This window comes from Phytophthora parasitica (assembly GCF_000247585.1).
Source record: "Phytophthora parasitica INRA-310 unplaced genomic scaffold supercont2.9, whole genome shotgun sequence".
In the NCBI taxonomy this organism is placed as follows: domain Eukaryota; phylum Oomycota; class Peronosporomycetes; order Peronosporales; family Peronosporaceae; genus Phytophthora; species Phytophthora nicotianae.
The window spans coordinates 588,798-604,842 of NW_008648995.1; the positions used below are offsets into that span (position 1 = coordinate 588,798).

The window sequence follows — 16,045 nt, forward strand, 5'->3', positions numbered from 1 at the left end:
TTTCTTTTTATCGTAGAGCTTACGACGTAAGCTCGTGATGTTCGAGAAGTTCTTTGTGGCATATACTGTTCAATCGCCGGTCGAGCTTCGTTGGTTAATAACACGATGCTATTGATCTAAAAAGGCGGGCCAATGCCAAAAACACCACCACATCAACTCAAGTTGAGATATTCAACAAGCTCGCATTGCCAGCCACCTTGCAGAGGTTGCTTGCAGATAAACCACCTCCGGAGATTTTACGCATGATAAACACCCGTGTTTTGGCAGAAAAAAAACACGTTAAACAGGGGCCGCATTTTTCCGACTATTATTAGCCAATAGCCGCATAAAAGATCCCACGCGAGCCTCCGCCATACAAAACGCAAGTTGCCACCCTGCAGCAAAGATGACGCTTCAAGCGGCTGCAATAAACGCGCCGCCGACTGCAGTTAAGGATGACCGGGACACCCTTCCGTCGCCGTCGACCGCACAGCATTCTCGATTTTTGACACGAAGAGAGGCGCCTCCTGCTCCGATTGGGATTCCGGAACGCTTCATCCTCTTCTTCCCTTAATTTATTATCCCTCACTACTTCAACACAAATGTCCACCGCCGCCATCTCTTGGATGTCGCCCATGGCCGACATTCCACAGCTCACAGCCTCGGACGACCCGGTCGAGAACTCCAAGCAGGTGCTCAAGGCGCTCAAATGCGTGGCCTTCTCCAGTAAACAGGTGGGCGACGTGATGCGTCGTCGTCGCGAGCGTCTGACCAAGCGTCTGCAGGCCGTGACCGACGAGACGGAGCTGCTGCGCGCTCACATTGTGGAGAACGTGCTCAACCAACGCCAGCGTCTGGAGCAACTGCGTGAACTGCAGGACGACCTGGAACAGGCGCAGACACTCGGCCAGCCGGATCTGCTAAAGGATCTGGCCGACGAGCTCAAGCTGCTGCGTCGCGAGGACCAACGCGAGAGTGTTCTGCTACGTAACCTCAAGCGCACAATGCGCTCACGTGTGCGTGTCAAGCGGGCACTGCAGGAGCAGAAGACTGCTGCAGATGAAGCCATGTTGGTCTTCAACTGCAAGAACAGTCTCACCCAGACCATGGTGGCTACATGCTCCAAGACCACGTTCTTGTCGGCGTCTGAACTGGGCTACGAGGAGGAAGGATACGTCGAAGGCGAGCACGCAGACGACGAAGAGTACAGTGGCGCCAGTGAGAGCGACTACGACCTGAGCGACTTCGCTGAGGTCAACGAGGACATTGACATGGATGTGGACTTTGCCGCTGGTGAACAGAGTGAGAGTGACTATCCGAAACTACGCGTGGCCCAGTCGGACAGCGAACATGACGGAGAAGACGAGAAGGAGACGATCACCGAGTCGAGTGTGAGTGCGTGGTCGTTCGAGAGCGACTCGCAGGCCAGTTCAACAGTGAAGAACAGTCGACGTCGGTCGGTGTCGTTCGGGCCGCTGCCACTGACTGAGGAGAACGTCAAGATGGCACATCCGATGACGCTGGAGGAACTGAGTGAAGACGATGCTGAAGGAGTCGGAGACCGCCGTAAGTCCATGTAATCGCCGGTTAGACGACGCTGATACTCGCGTCCAATCTTATGTTCTTGTTGGCCAGATGCATGAGTAGTAGAGAACACAAGTATCACTCGTAAACTTCTTGTTTGCAAAGTACTACGTATTTTATGTAAAGCGAAGTCACGTACCCTAATTTGCAATAAGTTTTGTTGTTGAAGTTTTGTCACCGTGTTTTGCAAGTTTTATGTTACGCCTCCTGCCACATTTGGACCAAATTTCACACTACACCGCCCCGATTCCGACACCATTAGACCAACCACCATGGAGGAGGAGAAGCCCAAGGCTGCGCCTGCACACAAGGCGCTCGTGACTGACCACAGCCACTCGCACCTTGATGCCCACGTGACGTGGGATGAGGAGACCATCGCGCTGCACGATCTGGACCGTGGCACGCGCATGAAGATCGATGAACCCAACACTCCCTATCACTATTATGCCGAAGGTGACGACGTTGGCGCCGTGTCACCTGCTCGAAGCCTCTCGGGTCGCGAGGCGCAGCCTCCAATCCAGGTAATATATAAATATTTAAGAAAGTTCTACTTAGTATATAATAGTTTTTTATTTAACGATATATATTTTTTAGTGGGACGAGTTGCAGTCCAAGCTGCAGGATGTCAAGGACAAGAAGAAGAGCGAATGGGACAGTGACGAAGAGAGTTCGAGCTCTTCTTCAGGAGGTCTACACTTTGCTGCTCGGGACGCTGAGGGGAAAAAGATCCAGAAGGACCCAAACTTTGCGGAGAAGCGCAAGATGCACTACAATGAATTCGAGAGGGTTCGTGCCTGGAAAATGCAACACGCAAATGACGACGACGATGAAGAAGACGAAGACGAAAAGAAGAAACCGGCACCACAGTCTTAATAACGGCGTTAATGAGGCTGATGTTCTTCTTTCTATATCTTACAAAACTTAAAACCAAGGTTGAGTTGATAGAAATTGATGGAGAAATAGCATCGCGTCTAGATTAATTCGAGTGTCTGCCTTCTTATCTAGACATTTCTGTCTTAATGATGAGTTTAGAAGTGGCTACCGAATTTGGTACGTCCAGACATGGAGCACTTGGGAGCCGTGCGGTATGTGGACTCGACCTGTGTGCCAACCGAGCTCCTGGGGTCGTAATACTTGGATCCGATCCTGTCGGCAGCGGACCGGCCGTTCCTACCACGCGCCTCAGTACCGAAGGAGAATGATGCAGCTGACGAGACTGTCGAGATTGCCTGACGACCCACCGCCTCAACGACGACGCCGTATTGACCAGGCCCAACGTCTGCCGTGCTCGAAGTATGCAGTGGCTTTCTCTCTACCTTGGGGAATGAAGACACGGGATTGGACTTCTGCGTCGAAAGAACTGTACGTCCGATGGTCGGACTCGACTCGTAGGCACCTGGACCCGGGAACTTCTTGTCACCTGCCATTGGAGACCATTTCTTACCCAGAGAATAACTGGGGGCTGCTCGCTCTCGAGGATTCACGATGTGTGTGCTGTAGTCACCAGGTCCTGGGAATTTAGCGGAGGTCTTGAGATCAGCAGTAGAGCCAAACTTTTCACGTCCACTGATGGAGCACGATGGAGCCTGGGCCATCGTGGATAGCACCGGTTTGCCAATGGACGAAGGGATCTGATACGCCCCTGGACCTGGAGACTTGGACCCATTGTGCGTACGTGGACGGGTGCCGCTTCCAAAGACTGTGTACGGAGCTGTAGCTTTGCGCGAGTCTACTTGTTCACCGACAGATGATTTGATGTCCGTGAACATTTGGTGCGTCGGACTCATGACTCTACCCGGAGAGGTTCTCGCACGCGGAGGTGACGACGTCATGACTGCCTTGTGGTAGGAAAAAAAAAAAAACCGAGCTGGAGTAGGCGTCCAACCCCTCTTTGCCTATACGCAGAGCACTTGTTGGTGTTGTTTCTCACGGAGCAGATTGGAATTTGATGGTCGCTTGGACGTGCCAATTATGGAGTACCAATGACTGCTGTCGTGCCTTAAAGTGCTTCAAATAGGTCGGGAGCCAATAGAGACGAGGGAATGACACAAGCCGAGGGGTAAGATCAACAGGAGGAGCCAAGGAGGGCATCAAAAGAAGGCATACTGCGCCTTCACGCTATTTATATTCCGTTCTAGCTCGAGAATTGAGCATTGTTGACAGAAATAGTCTACACCGAGCGATGTTGATGGCCGAGAAGTACTCAACTCACGCAGTCCCCCTGCTGTGCCCAAGGCAGTCCCCCCTGCGTTCTCAAATCAATTGTAGACGAATGTGCTTCGAGTTTTGATGTGGCAACAACTCACTGGACGGGAGCCAAAGGCGACAGAACCACCGGAATGCTGACGTATGCGATAATCATTTCAAAGGAATGATGGTCTCTCGCAAACGCAAACATAACGATGTGGAACTCCACTTCCAGCACATTTGATGCTTTGGCAATGCCGATGCTATTATAGATTTTGGACATACAATGTGCTATTAGACACAGCGCTCTGCTTCTGGTGCAGTATGTGCAATGCTGGGCACTATTGTGTTGTTGGTGGGACTCCCAGTCTGAGAACGAAGATTTACGTGTTTGGAGTGAATGTATTATTGTAGCAAATCAGTTGGTTAGCAACGTTTCTTTTTTTTAGAAACGTTGCTAACCAACTGATTTGAATTTAAATTCGATGCTCGTCCACGAGTTTAATGATAGCACACGAAGCTAATGAGCAAAAGTGCCAACTTCATTATGTTTTCTTGGTACTACCATTTCCTATTCCCATAAATTTCTGCCTTTGTTAGTAGGATCAGCACTTTTGAAACAGGGTCTACAGTAATTGGCTCGAAGCAGCACGTTGAGCGCGTGGCGAGTGCGGATCGGATCGGTAAAGCCCGTGGGAACATGAAACAGCATGGATATTCCAGCTCTGGTAGATCGGTTCTAAGCTCTTGCTTTGAGGGCCCTGGTATCACCGCTCTTCCATCAGTGCCCCTAGTCACCCTACTGTAAAATGAGTAATGTACTGAATCCGCAGCAAGTTTGAATTGGGCTCTCTGACCACTCCTTAGTAAGGAGTCCTTATACAAGGTCCGCCCTCTGTCTTCACCGCACCAGTGATTAAAAAAAAAGCTCGCCTCCACACAGCCTTCCACTCATCAAGCCACCAAAGCCCCGCATCCACTGGTCTCATCACTTGCTTGCACTTTTTACAGTCCTTTTTGCATTTCTAAGTCGTTTCTAAAAAAAAAAGCGCAAGTCACAGGATCTCACTACCGAATCTGCCTTCAAGTGTTCACTGCGTAGCGCTGTCCACCAGTCAAGTACAGCCCCTTACACACCCGGCCATGAGCTCCAACAGCAGCAGCACGGCCAACAGCACGACTGGGATCCTGAGCAACGGCTCGGCCAGCAAGAACGACTACGGCAGCACGAGCTACAACCAGGTGATGGTGGATGTCAAGGACGCCTTCAGTCGGGGCGACGCCGAGCAGTCGCGGCTGCTTCACCAGCTTAAGACGGAGATGGGGGGCCACACACACGCGATGGAGAACCACATGACGGGCGGCGAGCACATCAAGAGCGCTGTGTACGGCGGTCTGGACGGTATCATCACGACGTTCGCCACCGTCACGTCCGTGGCCGGCTCGGGCCTGCCGCACTCCGTTATCCTCATTATCGGCCTGGCCCACTTGGTGGCCGACGGCCTGAGTATGGGCCTTGGCGATATGCTCAGCTCCCAGGCTGAGGCCGACCTGGCCAACCACGAGCGCTCTCGGGAGCAGTGGGAGTTTGAAAACTACCCGGAGGGCGAGATCGAGGAGATGGTGGAGCTCTACGAGAAGAAGGGTATCTCCACAGACGACGCGCTGCTGGTGGTGCATACGTTGGCCAAGTACAAGGAAGCTTTCATTGATATTATGATGGTAGAGGAGCTCAACATCATGCCAGTGGACGACGACGACTCGCCTCTTATGGGCGGAATCATCACCTTCGTGTCCTTCATGCTGTTCGGCGTGATTCCGCTACTCTCGTACCTCGTCAACCTGGTCCCAGGCATCAACATGAGCCCGGAGGCAACGCTGTATTTGTCCTGTTTCCTCACTGTCGTCACGCTGTTCCTGTTGGGCGCGGTGAAGGGCAAATTCGTCGGCCAGAAGATGTGGAAGTCGGGCGCCTCAATGGCCATCAACGGTACGATTGCCGCCGCGTGCGGATGGATCATCGGCTACTTGTTGCAACTCACGGGTATCCAGAACATCGGATAAAACTGTATGGACTCAAAGAACAGCTGAGTTGACTGCTACTTGTAGTTTGTAAACACCGACATATGAAAAATCACTTTTGACATTATGATCGTTTTATGATATGACGAATTCTAATCACTCATAATCCTTCCACGAATCCGGACATAGCGCGGATAACATCCCAGCACGAGACTTCAAATTGCACGCTGATCACAAGCAGCACAGCGATGACCATAAAGCCCATTGTAAAGAGCATCGTCCAGGGCGCAATGGGCTTCAGCACAGCAGCAAAGGGCGAGTCGAGATCAAACAATGAAGACCGCAGAGCCGAACTGAGGATCATGAAGTTGTGCAGACAGCCATTGTGCGAGCTAACGCTCAAAATGCGGCCGTCAGGAGTCCACTGTAGGTCTTCAAATGTCAAGGAAGGAGCTTGCATTGAGCCACTACCCGAGCTACTTGGTCCAGAGAGATCCGCAAGCATTGATGAAGACGTCGGGGGAGTTCCGGAAGTCGCTGAAGAGGCTGGTGGCTCGCTGTCTAGATATTCTACAGCGATCTCCTTCCAGTCGCTCATACGCACCACCTTAATGCAGTTATCTCCACAGGTTGCCACTGTCCCATTGGCCTCGTTGTATACTATCTCTCGTAGCGAGTGTTCGTGAAATTTAGCGCAGTATTGCTCTTGACCAATTTCGTTTAAATGTGTGGAAATAATCACAACATATCCAGACGAGAACCCCGCGATAATGTACCCGTTGCCAAACCATTGATACGACACGATGTTGCCGTATCGTGCCTGGAATGCCAACTCCAGAGCGTTCTCCCTCTCGTTCAGATCGTACAGTAATATCGTCTTCCCACCCATGTTCACGGATAAAATTGCATCTTTATCCTCCGTTTTACCACCAAACTGCAACAATAAATAACAATAAAAAGATTAGCGTAAAAAATGCAATTAATAATAAAAATAAACATACCGTTACGCTATGCGGTGAAGCCTTGATCTTGACCTGGTCAAAAATCCGTCCCGACGGTAAACAGATCGTGATCTGTCGGTCCTCCGATCCAAATGCAAATTTGTCTTCAAGGTTCCAATCTCCACATAAAATTCGACGTTTGTGCTTGCTCGCCACCTGCGTCTTGGTTCCCCTAGCGTGGTCGTAGATGTACACTTGGCCTCGATTGGTACCAATGGCCAGCTTTACATCACCATCCACACGTTAGTGAACACTCTACTGTATCTATATTTTATACTGATGTACCAGTAGAGAATGTGGCGACTTGGACCACTTGATAAAGCTGATGTCCTTGCAGGGAAGGTCCACGAGCTGGTGCTGCTGGGTCTTCTTGGGCTCCCATAGTACCAGCGACGCCGAGTTGGCCTGGACGATGGCCAGGATGTCTCCGTTCTCACTCCACTCCAGCAGAGTGCACATACTATAAACAATTTTACACTTAGAAATATAATAATTGTGTTTAATTTGAGCAGATTTTCATTTACCTCGGCGACGGTGGCACGATCTGGTCTACGAGTTTTCCACGTCGGCCGAAGATATGAGCGACACGAGAGGTTCCTGACGATGCCACATAGTCGCCGCGGGGGTCCCAAGCGTACTTGACGGGCCCCACACCGTGGTGGCGCGCGTCGACCGAGAAGATCATCAACATAACGCTTATTGTTTTTCGCTGGCTTTCTGACAAATAAAATGTCACTGAAAAATACCTCGTCAAAGTGACTATAACTGGATTAACCAATCAGAAGTGAGCAAGTACGTCAGCAAGTTGCAGAGTGTTGATCGAGGACGAGGTTGCAAATATAGGACAGTGGGCTGCGTTGTTCGACACTTCACGTTACATGCAATTGATCAATTTGTCGATCTTACACTGATATCGACGCATTAGGTCGTGAATATGACCACACCATCACCAAACCAGCAGCTACAAGTACCACCGGCCACGCAGTCAACGAATCCAATCTATGTCTACACAAAATTTGTGGTCGCTTCTGCGCGGGCAACGACGGCGGTCGCAGCAGCGATGATGGCCAATAGCAACTCGAGTGGAATCAGCGAGCTCAAAGCACTTCACAATTCTACCAATGCACTCACCTCGCCTCGTGAACGTAGTGCGAAAAATACACCAAGAGATAGAAATCATGCGTACGCGAGTCTGGTGGATATCGTGCGACCACGAACTGTCCCGGTATTATCGTCCCGTCAGACGTCGACATCGCCTCGAGGAAATACCGAGCAGAAGGACGGCAAGCTTCCTCGTGTCAGGAGGCAGTCCCAAGCGGAGGGTAGCGGTGAATCCAGAACCAGTAGAGAGCAGGATAACCAGGACTCTAGACCACGGACAACACCTGCGCCTTCGACAGCGCCTTTAACTGGAGATCGTGAAGTGTTTCCGGCTTGGATTCGAGAACGAAAGGATTTCCAAGTGTTCTTCCCTCGGTTTTCGGATCATGTGATCACGGACGAGGAGATCCTGCAGCAAGGTGTCCCGAAGGAGCCGAGCGAACGAAATATTGTAGAGTTGCAGTGTATCGCGCGTTGGATCATGAAGATCCCATCCATGTCGACCTTCTTGGACTTGAATCAGGCCACAGAGATCGCGAAGCTGGCAAAGTATCGAGCCTTCCGACCACAGGAATATGTTTTCCGCAAAGGCGACGTCGGCGACGCGTGTTATCTCGTTCTCAGTGGAGAGGTACATATTCTAATCGACGGTGAGAAGGTGGCATCTGTCACCAAGAACTCTGCGTTCGGTGACATCGCGCTTCAGCTCGAGAACGCCACTCGCGGAGCCGACGTCCAGGCTGCATTCCCGCCAGGAACTGCATCACCTGGCGCATTGACGCCCAATTCCTCGCAGTCGGCGATAGGATGCGAAGTGCTAATGATCATGGCAGAAGATTACCACAAAACATTGGCGAGATGTCAAACACGTAGACGTAAACACCTCGTGAACTGGTTGCACACTGAGGTGACGTTGTTTCGCGATTGTGTGGAGAGTAAGCTTCACTTCTTCGAGCTTGTGTCAATCGACGTGCCGCTTAAGAAAGGTGAGATACTGTACACCCAAGGAGAATCGGTCGGAGCGTTCTACATTGTGCGTTCTGGTCGTGTAAGGCTGGAAGTTGACATTCAATACGAACGTCGACATCGGTGGCCGTGTGATAAACACAAGTGGAAGCAACAAGTTCACGCTGTCCGCTCACGTGTGCCGTTCCATACAGAAGAAAGTGCCGGGTTTTTCGGTTTTGAGATGTTCATCAAGGGCCAGCAAACACGCGCTTACACTGTCGTGGCAGATTCTCCTACAGTCGAACTGATAGGACTTAACCGCGTCGACTGCTTCTCGCCTTACTTCTCCTTCACCCCACGAGCTCAAGATCGGATCCACGATAAGAACGACAAATGTCGCGATATGGCGCTGAAAATGGTGCAGCAACAGCTTCGAGCATTTCGCAAGTCTCAGAGTGCAGCAGCAAGTAAGAACACGCCCACTCACCCTCCAGTTGTTATCCAACACAAATTCCCTCATTCAAGCGAGACTCCCGAATTTCAGTTCCCTCGTCTACGTCCTGCAAAGTGGAAAGCAGATAACGAAGTGGTTTCCGCATTTCAGCAAGCATGTCAATAAAAAAAAAAAAAAAAGGTGAAATATCTGTATTCAATTTTTTTTACTCTGTGAATCAACACAACGTGATAGACACCGCCAAAGTTGCTATCATCGCTGCGACCAGGTGAATCGATGTCTCTGATGGTGCCTGTGACGTCGTAGTCGAGATGGATTTATCAGAGCCGTCAGTTGTTGGTGCTGTTGTTGTTGTGGCTTTAGTGGCGTTGCTGGAATAGAATTTGAGTGCTCCATTCTCACACGAGTGACTCGTGATCGACGCTTTCGTGACTTTCGTGCTTTTTACAGCCGTGCCGCTGCAGCTAGTGCCTCGATACGTGAGGAACGTTGCCGATCCATCCGCATAGAGTGAAACTTTCATACTGGAAACCCCATTGTCAGTGACTAAACAGCTTCCATCCGCCTGGAATGCTGCACCGGATAGCAATTTCTTGCATTCTTGTCCCGATTCGTAGATCTCCATCAACACATACGGCTTGTCTCCATAGGCAGCAGCAGATAGAGCATCGTAGTCATCCGAGGCACAATCTCGATCCCAGTACAAGGCCTCGCCGTTGATATTGACACTGGAACACGAGGTGATAGCAGAGCAAGACGGAGGTGGCGACTCCTGGAAGCCGATGATAGTCGGCGACGAAGAACATTTGGAGTCCGTGTGCAGTTTGTAGACTGCAGACTCGCTGTGAACATGCACAAGGAATAAAGCTACATTTGCAGCCAAAAACACCCAGGACGAGCTCATAGTTGTGGTTTTATGTAAAACGGAAAGTGAAGTCTGGATACGGCGCCTCAAAGGGTCAGCGACGACTCGAAAGATCGGCGAATATGGTTAACCGTGTTGGTTCACACGGCGTTTCTGTTTCCTTTGTGTGTGTGTGTGTGTGTGTTTTTTTTTTTTTTTTTGCTATGGTTTGGCCAAGTTGTACCTTATCAAATGCGGTCTACTGGACGCTTATTCATACTCCAGAATGATCTCGTCCACCTTGAGGGAGTCGCCTGCAGCACGCTTAATGCTCTTGATGACGCCTCTCTTTTCGGAACGAAGTACGTTCTGCATCTTCATGGCTTCCACGACGGCCAGTTCTTGGCCGAGTTCCACGTCCTGGCCGACCTCCACTGCCACTGAAATGAGCATACCAGGCATTGGACATAGCAACAAGTTGGACGTGTCGACCTCGGGCTTCGGCTGCATGTGCTTCCCGTACGCAGCTTCCAGCTCATTTCGCACAACCACGTCGTGGACAGCGCCGTGGAATTGAAGACGGAATCCCTCGGGCAGTGTCTGCAGCATTTGAGACGCCAACGGCTGGTCAGCTGCTCCGTCCTGCTTTGCGTACGACGCCTTGAACAGCGGCCCGTTGAGTGACCAATCCACATTGCCCACAACGTGCCACTTGTTGTCCACCAAAGCCAGCGTCGCTGTTTCGGTACGGTGTCGCTTGTTCTCGACCTCGACTTCCACTACAACCACAGGCTTGGACTCTCCAAATGGCCCGTCAATACTAACAGACAGCTGAGCTCCCAAGTTCTTGAGGTCGTTGCGTTCAGCTAGAGCGATCAGATCCTTAGACGATAGACCGGGGGCGATCGCTCGCAGACGAGGAACAACTCCCGCTCGGTTAGAAATAAACTCCAGCTCGTCCTCGTTAAGCGAGTCGAACGAGCCGAAACCTTCTGCAGGTGTCGATTGAATACGACCCGAGATCTGGCTACTGGCCATCGCCTTCTTCAAGTGCATGATGGCTCCGACGACGCGGAGATCCTCAACTTCGGGTGCTGTCAGCTTCACACCATCGAATCCATCCGGATACTCTTCCTCGATGAATTTCGTGGTGATTTTTCCGCTCACGAAACGAGGATGACGATAGACATCTTGTAGGAAGGAGACGTTGTTGCCAGGACCGCGGATAACGTAGTTGTCCAACGCCGTCTTCATGCGATTCAAGGCTTCAGGACGATCCTTGCCGTACGTGATGAGCTTGGAGATCATTGGATCGTAGAACATGGAGATGTCGCTGCCTTCGTTCACTCCAGAGTCCACACGCACACCAGGGAGGTGAGCAGGTTCCTCGTACTGCAGAAGTCGCCCGATAGACGGCAGGAAGCCGCGCAGTGGGTCTTCAGCGTACACTCGGCTCTCCATAGCCCAGCCGTGGATCTTTACTGGCCCCTTGACCAACTCCTTGGGCAGTTCATGGCCGGCCGCCACGCGGATCATCTGTTCCACCAGATCCACCTTCGAGATCAGCTCCGTGACGGGATGTTCCACTTGTAGACGCGTGTTCATCTCCAAAAAGTAGAAATTCTTGTGCTTATCACACAGAAACTCGACCGTACCGGCACTTACGTAGCCCACCTTCCTGGCTAGCATCGCGGCCTGTTTGCCCATGGCCAATCTCGTCTCCGGATCCAGCAGCACACTCGGCGCTTCTTCAATAACCTTCTGGTTACGGCGTTGGATGGAGCATTCTCTCTCTGGCAAGGCCACCACGTTGCCGTGCGAGTCTGCGATTAACTGGATCTCAATGTGACGTGGGTCTTCGATAAACTTCTCGAGGAACATCCTGTCGTCTCCGAAGCTGCTGGCCGCCTCCTCCTTCGACAGACGGTAGCCCATACGCACCTCTTCGTCGTTGTAGGCGACGCGCATGCCTTTGCCGCCTCCGCCGGCACTGGCCTTGATCATGACCGGATATCCGATCTCCTGGGCCACTTTGACTGCCTCATCGGGCGTGTCGATCTCCCCGAGGAAGCCTGGGATCGTATTGACACCTGCGTCCATGGCCAACTGCTTGGACTCGATCTTGTCGCCCATGGCCTGGATGGCCTCGTGGCCAGGACCGATAAACGCCACTCCAATGGCCTCCAAGGCCTCACAGAAGTCTTTATTCTCCGATAGAAAGCCGTAGCCCGGGTGCACAGCCTGCGCGCCAGTGGCCTTGACGGCCTCCACGATCTTTGGGATGCTCAGATAGCTCTGACTCGACGGCGCGGGCCCGACGCACACGGCCTCGTCAGCCATACGCACGGCCACTGAGTTCACGTCGGGCTCTGAGTACACGGCCACTGTCTTAATGCCCAGCTTCTTGCACGTGCGCATGACGCGTACGGCGATCTCGCCGCGGTTGGCCACCAGGATCTTATCGAAGAGCTTCTCCTTTGGGGCCGCGTGCAGCTGGCGCAGGGCCGAGGGCGGGCAGCGCGCGCTGGACAGCAGCTGACGTCGTAGCAGGCGAGCTGAGAGCATTGCAGAGTGATGGTCACGTACGCCTCGGGAGGTTGAAGTGCGAGTGCGCGTCGAATGCGGAATGGACTTCGTGCGTGATCGCCTTTTGCGGTGGTGGATTTGGAGTATAGTGAGACCAAGTGAAACGAAACACCGAATAGTGGCCCCTACTGGTTGAAGTTGAGACTCGGATGGGCACTTTTCACAAGTTGTGCATCATAACGCAAGGTTTTGATGCGGCTGAATTGGCGAGGCTGCAGCGCTAGTGCCAGTCTGCAAGCAGTGTTAATGCGCGCTGTTGCTGGGATCGACGGCGCCATCTACTATGAAAGAGGGCAGCCTACGAAAGTGAATCATGCGCATCACTACAAGTCTGTATGGGGAAACTTGTCGTATCTACTAGTCGTTTTGCTAATGTGAGCGCGATATTCAGCACCACGAGCAGAACACTCGCCTAAAGCTTTCGGTCTGCCATCGTCCTGGCCTCTGCAAATCAAAAGAATCGGCAGCATCAATGATCTGCGTTTAACATAATGACAACTTCAAGATGGAGTATTGCCTAGATCTAGACCCACTGGCTGCGATTCCTGTTCATCATCGTGTACTAGACTGATACCAGCACTGCTAATGCGAGTCACATTCTGCGACCCACGCACCGAGTCATTGTCAGTCTTGGAGTTATTATTCCGCGTTATTTCCGCGGTTGTTTTCCAGCTTCCAGGCCGTACTTGATCTGATGTGCCCACGATAGCATTGACGTCAGGAAGGCTGTGCTGTCACGCATCCACTGGGAGATCTTCAGATAGGTGTGCAAGAACCAAGTTCGTAATGGCAAGTGGATACGTACCATGGTGAGCTGAATGGTCGTCAAGACGAAAGTTATACCAGTCACAAGCTCCGATCAATAAACCGCAGATATCACCGTGAATGGTCACGTCCCACCACCACAAATAACGCGAACTCGTCGAATCTTTTCCTGCAGATATTGTGCTGGCTTACGAGCAAGGATAACTTTCAAATGATTTTGTACAATTTCGTGCAGCTTATTGTTTTCTGCGGGTTTACTTCCTAGTGACATTGCGGATAACTCGAACGAACAGCTTAGTTCTCGAGCACGACGCGGTAGCGCACTGTGCCGTTGCGCACCATTTGGATGCCCTCGTTCACCTTGCTCATGGGAAGTTTCTGGATCACAGGACGCACGTTCTTCTTCGACGCCAGCTCCAGCATATCCTTGATGTCCTGGATGCTGCCGATAGCGCTGCCCTTGAAGTTGAGGCCTTTGCCTACGAGCGGGTACGGACTGAACTTGATCTCGTCGTTAGGTAGACCCACCATGATCACCGTGCCGTGAACCGCCAGGAAGCTCAGGAACAGCGTGTAGGGCATGTTGTTGGCGTCGGCGGTGATCAGTAGAATGTCCACCGATTTGGACGCATCCGCCGCCTGCTTCTCGTCCGTGTACACGACGAACTCGTCGGCGCCGAGACGACGGATCTCCTGCTCCTTACTGGCCGAACGGGAGAAGGCCACTACAGCGGCGGCGCCCATAGCCTTGGCGAACTGGATGCCCAGGTGGCCCAGACCGCCAACACCCACGATACCAACGCGGTCACCGGGTTTGATACCCACCTCCTTGAACGGCGTGAACACTGTGGTGCCAGCGCACAGCAGCGGCGCGGCCACGTCCGACGGAATATTGTCCGGGATCTTGAACGCGTACTCGTGCGTGACGCGGATGTAATCGGCGTATCCGCCGTACGTGATGGCGCCGTCCGTCTTGCGGTATTTCGAGTTGTACGTGCCCACGTGGTAGCGGCAGTACGCGTCCTTGCCCTTGGCGCATTCCTTGCACGGCTCGTCCGGGAACTTGTTGAGGCAGGCCCAGACTTGCGCGCCGACACCAACGCGGTCGCCCACCTTCATGTCCTTCACTTGGTCGCCAGCCAGCGTCACTTCACCGATGATCTCGTGGCCTACTACACACGGATACATGGTCTGACTCCAGCCGCTGTCCATAGTGTGCAGATCGGAGCCACAGATACCGCAATGCGAGATCTTGATCTCCACATCCTCAGGGCCAAGAGGACGCGACTGGTACTCCCACGGCTTGGCCTCCTCACCCTTGGCGAATGTGGCGTACGCGTGGATGGTTCTCGGGGTAGTCGACATGGTTTCGGCTGAAGTTGGAGCTGGTTTGTGATTGACTTGTCAAGTGTCGATCAAATTCGGAAATGAGCTTCTGACGGACGAGAGCAATCCGCGCGAGTGCTGCTGTTTTACCGGGCGGGTATCATTCGTGGCTGGGCTCATCGTCGCATAGGAAGCGGTTTTGGTTGAACCAAACTCACACGCCAAACTTTAGTTGTTTTGTGCAGTTTGTCATTGGCACCTCGTCTCTCGTCCACTTCAGCTTGGGTAACCACACCGGTTTACAGATCGAGTAACCCCCCAAGACTTACCGGTACAAGCAGCAAGTCTTTTGTGTGGGACACTCGGACCCGGACACTGCGTAGGTAAACCTGCCGGTGGTTGACGCGCCCATAACGAACGAGAGACAGGCTGATCGGACCGTGGGCTCAGGATCAGAGGAATTTCCATAATCCAGTACTAAGGTACTGGATTTTGGAAAGATCGACACATAATTAATTGTACTGTTAACAGTACATACTAAGTGCGGTATGCGAACTTACTATTTTGAAATTATGGTGTTACATTGCGATTTAGAAAATATCTAGACTCGCTGTACTACTCGTTGACTGCGTCGCATAGGCTGCTTGGGGCGCCGTCTGCCTCTTGTTGGCTGGTACAGCCACACGAAGTCGATTGTCTCCAGTTCAAAGTCGATCTTCATCTTCCAGGGTAAATTTTTCGCTGGTTCCCATGTTAGTTCTCTGTAGTCAATCCATTGGACTAGATAGAATTCTAAGTTATGAACCCATCGCTTCGCGTACAGCCTCTCAATTTCGTAGACCTCCTCACTACGTCCTCGTCGAGCTCGGTTGCCACTAAAAAGACCCGTGCCTCGCTGGACTTCCATGTTACTTGTTCTTATTTCTTCGTTGTTGGGTTGTTTAAGTGGGAGGTTGGTGTTTTTCTTCAGCTGATAGAAGGAGCCATCTACCTTGCGGTTGAAGTTCTTGGCGTGTTTCTTGCGCTTGTTGTGGGGCGGCATCGTGCAAATTGTAAAGTGACTACTGTTGTGCGCATCATAAATCCTCAAGACCGTCAGAAATCTAATATTATGAAAGAAAATAAAAAAACCACGTCAATTTTTAGGAAATGAACAATTTGAAAAAAATAGTTTTTAAGTTCGAGATTTGAATTTGATATATACAAGACGTAATCTGGACGCTACTTTCGAAGCGATCCAGGAGAGAT

At 51.7% G+C, this 16,045-nt stretch overlaps 10 protein-coding genes across 11 annotated transcripts; 4 read left to right on the plus strand and 6 right to left on the minus strand.

Moving 5' to 3' along the window:
- The first annotated feature begins 364 nt into the window (after positions 1–364).
- PPTG_06274 (hypothetical protein) lies at positions 365–1,755 on the plus strand. The gene has a single exon (XM_008900175.1). The coding sequence runs from the start codon at positions 582–584 to the stop codon at positions 1,557–1,559; it is 978 nt and encodes a 325-aa protein (XP_008898423.1). The 5' UTR covers positions 365–581; the 3' UTR covers positions 1,560–1,755.
- A 19-nt stretch (positions 1,756–1,774) lies between these two features.
- Positions 1,775–2,633, plus strand: PPTG_06275 (hypothetical protein). The gene is made up of 2 exons (XM_008900176.1): positions 1,775–2,084; positions 2,158–2,633. The coding sequence occupies exons 1-2, from the start codon at positions 1,836–1,838 to the stop codon at positions 2,434–2,436; spliced, it is 528 nt and encodes a 175-aa protein (XP_008898424.1). The 5' UTR covers positions 1,775–1,835; the 3' UTR covers positions 2,437–2,633.
- Positions 2,514–3,809, minus strand: PPTG_06276 (hypothetical protein). The gene has a single exon (XM_008900177.1). The coding sequence runs from the start codon at positions 3,393–3,395 to the stop codon at positions 2,592–2,594; it is 804 nt and encodes a 267-aa protein (XP_008898425.1). The 5' UTR covers positions 3,396–3,809; the 3' UTR covers positions 2,514–2,591.
- A 988-nt stretch (positions 3,810–4,797) lies between these two features.
- PPTG_06277 (hypothetical protein) lies at positions 4,798–5,948 on the plus strand. Its single transcript, XM_008900178.1, has one exon. It carries the CDS (start codon positions 4,894–4,896, stop codon positions 5,812–5,814), a length of 921 nt encoding a protein of 306 aa, XP_008898426.1. The 5' UTR covers positions 4,798–4,893; the 3' UTR covers positions 5,815–5,948.
- PPTG_06278 lies at positions 5,874–7,493 on the minus strand. 2 transcript variants are annotated; one of them, XM_008900180.1, is made up of 4 exons: positions 7,298–7,493; positions 7,059–7,233; positions 6,774–6,995; positions 5,874–6,706 (listed from the first exon to the last, which is right to left on the minus strand). In XM_008900180.1, the coding sequence occupies exons 1-4, from the start codon at positions 7,462–7,464 to the stop codon at positions 5,933–5,935; spliced, it is 1,338 nt and encodes a 445-aa protein (XP_008898428.1). In that variant the 5' UTR covers positions 7,465–7,493; the 3' UTR covers positions 5,874–5,932. The 2 variants fall into 2 exon arrangements, with proteins under 2 accessions (XP_008898428.1, XP_008898427.1); XM_008900179.1 differs by having other exon boundaries at positions 7,059–7,493.
- A 214-nt stretch (positions 7,494–7,707) lies between these two features.
- PPTG_06279 (hypothetical protein) lies at positions 7,708–9,459 on the plus strand (the record flags this gene model as incomplete). The annotated part of the gene is made up of 1 exon (XM_008900181.1): positions 7,708–9,459. The coding sequence occupies one exon, from the start codon at positions 7,708–7,710 to the stop codon at positions 9,439–9,441; it is 1,734 nt and encodes a 577-aa protein (XP_008898429.1). The 3' UTR covers positions 9,442–9,459.
- On the minus strand, positions 9,457–10,180 carry PPTG_06280 (hypothetical protein; the record flags this gene model as incomplete). Its single annotated transcript, XM_008900182.1, has 1 exon — positions 9,457–10,180. The coding sequence occupies one exon, from the start codon at positions 10,178–10,180 to the stop codon at positions 9,494–9,496; it is 687 nt and encodes a 228-aa protein (XP_008898430.1). The 3' UTR covers positions 9,457–9,493.
- A 210-nt stretch (positions 10,181–10,390) lies between these two features.
- On the minus strand, positions 10,391–12,685 carry PPTG_06281 (acetyl-CoA carboxylase, biotin carboxylase subunit; the record flags this gene model as incomplete). Its single annotated transcript, XM_008900183.1, has 1 exon — positions 10,391–12,685. One exon carries the CDS (start codon positions 12,683–12,685, stop codon positions 10,391–10,393), a length of 2,295 nt encoding a protein of 764 aa, XP_008898431.1.
- A 969-nt stretch (positions 12,686–13,654) lies between these two features.
- PPTG_06282 (hypothetical protein) lies at positions 13,655–14,976 on the minus strand. The gene has a single exon (XM_008900184.1). The coding sequence runs from the start codon at positions 14,834–14,836 to the stop codon at positions 13,766–13,768; it is 1,071 nt and encodes a 356-aa protein (XP_008898432.1). The 5' UTR covers positions 14,837–14,976; the 3' UTR covers positions 13,655–13,765.
- A 422-nt stretch (positions 14,977–15,398) lies between these two features.
- Positions 15,399–15,839, minus strand: PPTG_06283 (hypothetical protein; the record flags this gene model as incomplete). Its single annotated transcript, XM_008900185.1, has 1 exon — positions 15,399–15,839. One exon carries the CDS (start codon positions 15,837–15,839, stop codon positions 15,399–15,401), a length of 441 nt encoding a protein of 146 aa, XP_008898433.1.
- Positions 15,840–16,045: the final 206 nt, after the last annotated feature.

Coding starts and splice junctions, on each gene's coding strand:
- PPTG_06275 (XM_008900176.1), top strand. CDS start 1,836: ATGGAGGAGGAGAAGCCCAAGGCTGCGCCTGCACACAAGGCGCTCGTG. Junction 2,085..2,157: donor AGGCGCAGCCTCCAATCCAG/GTAATATATAAA, acceptor TATATTTTTTAG/TGGGACGAGTTGCAGTCCAA.
- PPTG_06276 (XM_008900177.1), bottom strand. CDS start 3,395: ATGACGTCGTCACCTCCGCGTGCGAGAACCTCTCCGGGTAGAGTCATG.
- PPTG_06274 (XM_008900175.1), top strand. CDS start 582: ATGTCCACCGCCGCCATCTCTTGGATGTCGCCCATGGCCGACATTCCA.
- PPTG_06278 (XM_008900180.1), bottom strand. CDS start 7,464: ATGTTGATGATCTTCTCGGTCGACGCGCGCCACCACGGTGTGGGGCCC. Junction 7,234..7,297: donor ATCGTGCCACCGTCGCCGAG/GTAAATGAAAAT, acceptor AATTGTTTATAG/TATGTGCACTCTGCTGGAGT. Junction 6,996..7,058: donor AGTCGCCACATTCTCTACTG/GTACATCAGTAT, acceptor GGTGATGTAAAG/CTGGCCATTGGTACCAATCG.
- PPTG_06277 (XM_008900178.1), top strand. CDS start 4,894: ATGAGCTCCAACAGCAGCAGCACGGCCAACAGCACGACTGGGATCCTG.
- PPTG_06282 (XM_008900184.1), bottom strand. CDS start 14,836: ATGTCGACTACCCCGAGAACCATCCACGCGTACGCCACATTCGCCAAG.